The 1,902-nt window shown below is 55.8% G+C and overlaps 1 protein-coding gene across 1 annotated transcript in view; it reads left to right on the top strand.

Moving 5' to 3' along the window:
- Position 1: 1 nt before the first annotated feature.
- Positions 2-1,902, top strand: part of ABHD15 (abhydrolase domain containing 15) — a gene marked incomplete at its 5' end in the record, with an annotated part of 5,342 nt that continues 3,441 nt past the window's right edge. The window contains one exon of the mRNA XM_011990387.1: positions 2-582. Within this exon, the coding sequence (XP_011845777.1) occupies positions 2-582 (581 nt within the window). The remainder of the gene's footprint in view (positions 583-1,902) is intronic.

Raw genomic sequence — 1,902 nt, 5'->3', positions numbered from 1 at the left:
GCTCTCCGGGCCCCACCTGCAGACCCTCTGCCACTTCGTCCTGCCCGTGGCGCCTGGGCCTGAGCTGGCCCGGGAGTACCTGCAGTTGGCGGACGATGGGCTGGTGGCCCTGGACTGGGTGGTGGGACCTTGTGTTAGGGGCCGCCGGATCACCAGCGCCGGGGGCCTTCCTGCGGTGCTTCTGGTGATCCCCAATGCGTGGGGTCGCCTCACCCGCAACGTGCTCGGCCTCTGCTTGCTCGCCCTGGAGCGCGGCTACTACCCGGTCATCTTCCATCGTCGCGGCCACCACGGCTGCCCACTGGTCAGCCCCCGGCTGCAGCCTTTCGGGGACCCGTCCGACCTCAAGGAGGCGGTCACATACATCCGCTTCCGACACCCGGCGGCGCCGCTGTTCGCGGTGAGTGAAGGCTCGGGGTCGGCGCTGCTACTGTCCTACCTGGGCGAGTGCGGCTCCTCCAGCTACGTGACAGGCGCTGCCTGCATCTCACCCGTGCTGCGCTGCCGCGAGTGGTTCGAGACTGGCCTACCCTGGCCCTACGAGCGGGGCTTTCTGCTCCACCAGAAGATCGCCCTCAGCAGGTGGGTAACGGAGGCCGCAGACCAGAATGGAAGGAATAGAGGGCCTGAGCTGGCTAAGAAACAGAAACAGCTATGCATAGCATTGGAACAAACAGGCGTGGGCTAGTTTGGGCAAAGTTCTCTGAACGCATCTTCCAAAGCCTTCCAAATCCTGTAATCTAGACAGAACCGGGGAAGCGGGTTTAAAGGTCATCGGTATTACTGTGCTAGAGCAGGGACTCCTGCCCCGGCCCGTTGCCTCATCTCAGCAGCCCCAGCTGTATCCTAGCAATTTGAGCACCTGGCCCACGACAGCAGAGATACCTGACATTTACCACTTAGCCTGCAGCTTGACAACTCAGCAAAGAGCACTCCGGAAGCCACTGCAAACGATTATCTGCCCAGAATGTTTACTCACAGTCTCTAAGCCTGGAGGTGACAAGAATCAGAAATATGGTAGCATTTGAGGCCAGGTGCAGTGGCTCCCACCTGTAATCCCAGCACTTTGAGAGGCCAAGGCAGGAGGATCACTTGAGCCCAAGAGTTTGAGACTAACTTGGGCAACATAGGGAAACCAGTCTGTACAAAAATTTCTTTTTTTGATTAGCCGGCTGTGGTGGCATGCATCTGTGGTCCCAGCTACTCAGGAGGTGGAGACGGGAGGATCACCCAAGCCCAGAAGTTCGAGGCTGCAGAGAGCCTTGGTCAGGCCACTACACTCCAGCCTGGGTGACAGACAGGGGGCTACACCCTGTCTCAAAAAAATATATATATATATGTATATACACACACAGACACACACACGCACAGGCATTTATTAAAATTATTTATTTTATTTATTTATTTATTTATTTTGAGACAGAGTCTCACTCTGTCACCCAGGCTGAAGTGTAGTGACATGATCTAGGCTCACTGTATCCTCCGCCTTCTGGGTGCAAGCTATTCTCCTGCCTTAGCCTCCCAAGTACCTGGGAACTACAGGCGTGCACCACCAAGCCCAGCTAATTTTTAATATATTTTTTGGTAGAGGTGGGGTTTCTCCACGTTGGCCAGGCTGGTCTGGAACCCCTAACCTCAAGTGATCCACCTGCCCCAGCTTTCAAAGTGCCAGGATTACAGGTGTGAGCCACCGTGCCCAGCTCTTTGTTTGTTTTTTGAGGCAAGATCTTACTCTGTCACCCAGGCTGGAGTGCAGTGGCGGGATCACCACTCATTGCAGCCTTGAGTTCCTGGGCTCAGGTGACATTCCCAGCCTGCACTCTGGCTTTCTTAGGAGAGGGCAGAATGAGGTCGAAGTCATTATGGCAACAGTGTGGTGTAGCAGAAAGACTTGGGATGTGG

This window comes from Mandrillus leucophaeus, unplaced genomic scaffold, assembly GCF_000951045.1.
Source record: "Mandrillus leucophaeus isolate KB7577 unplaced genomic scaffold, Mleu.le_1.0 Scaffold379, whole genome shotgun sequence".
In the NCBI taxonomy this organism is placed as follows: domain Eukaryota; kingdom Metazoa; phylum Chordata; class Mammalia; order Primates; family Cercopithecidae; genus Mandrillus; species Mandrillus leucophaeus.
This window is presented reverse-complemented; position numbering and strand designations above follow the sequence as displayed.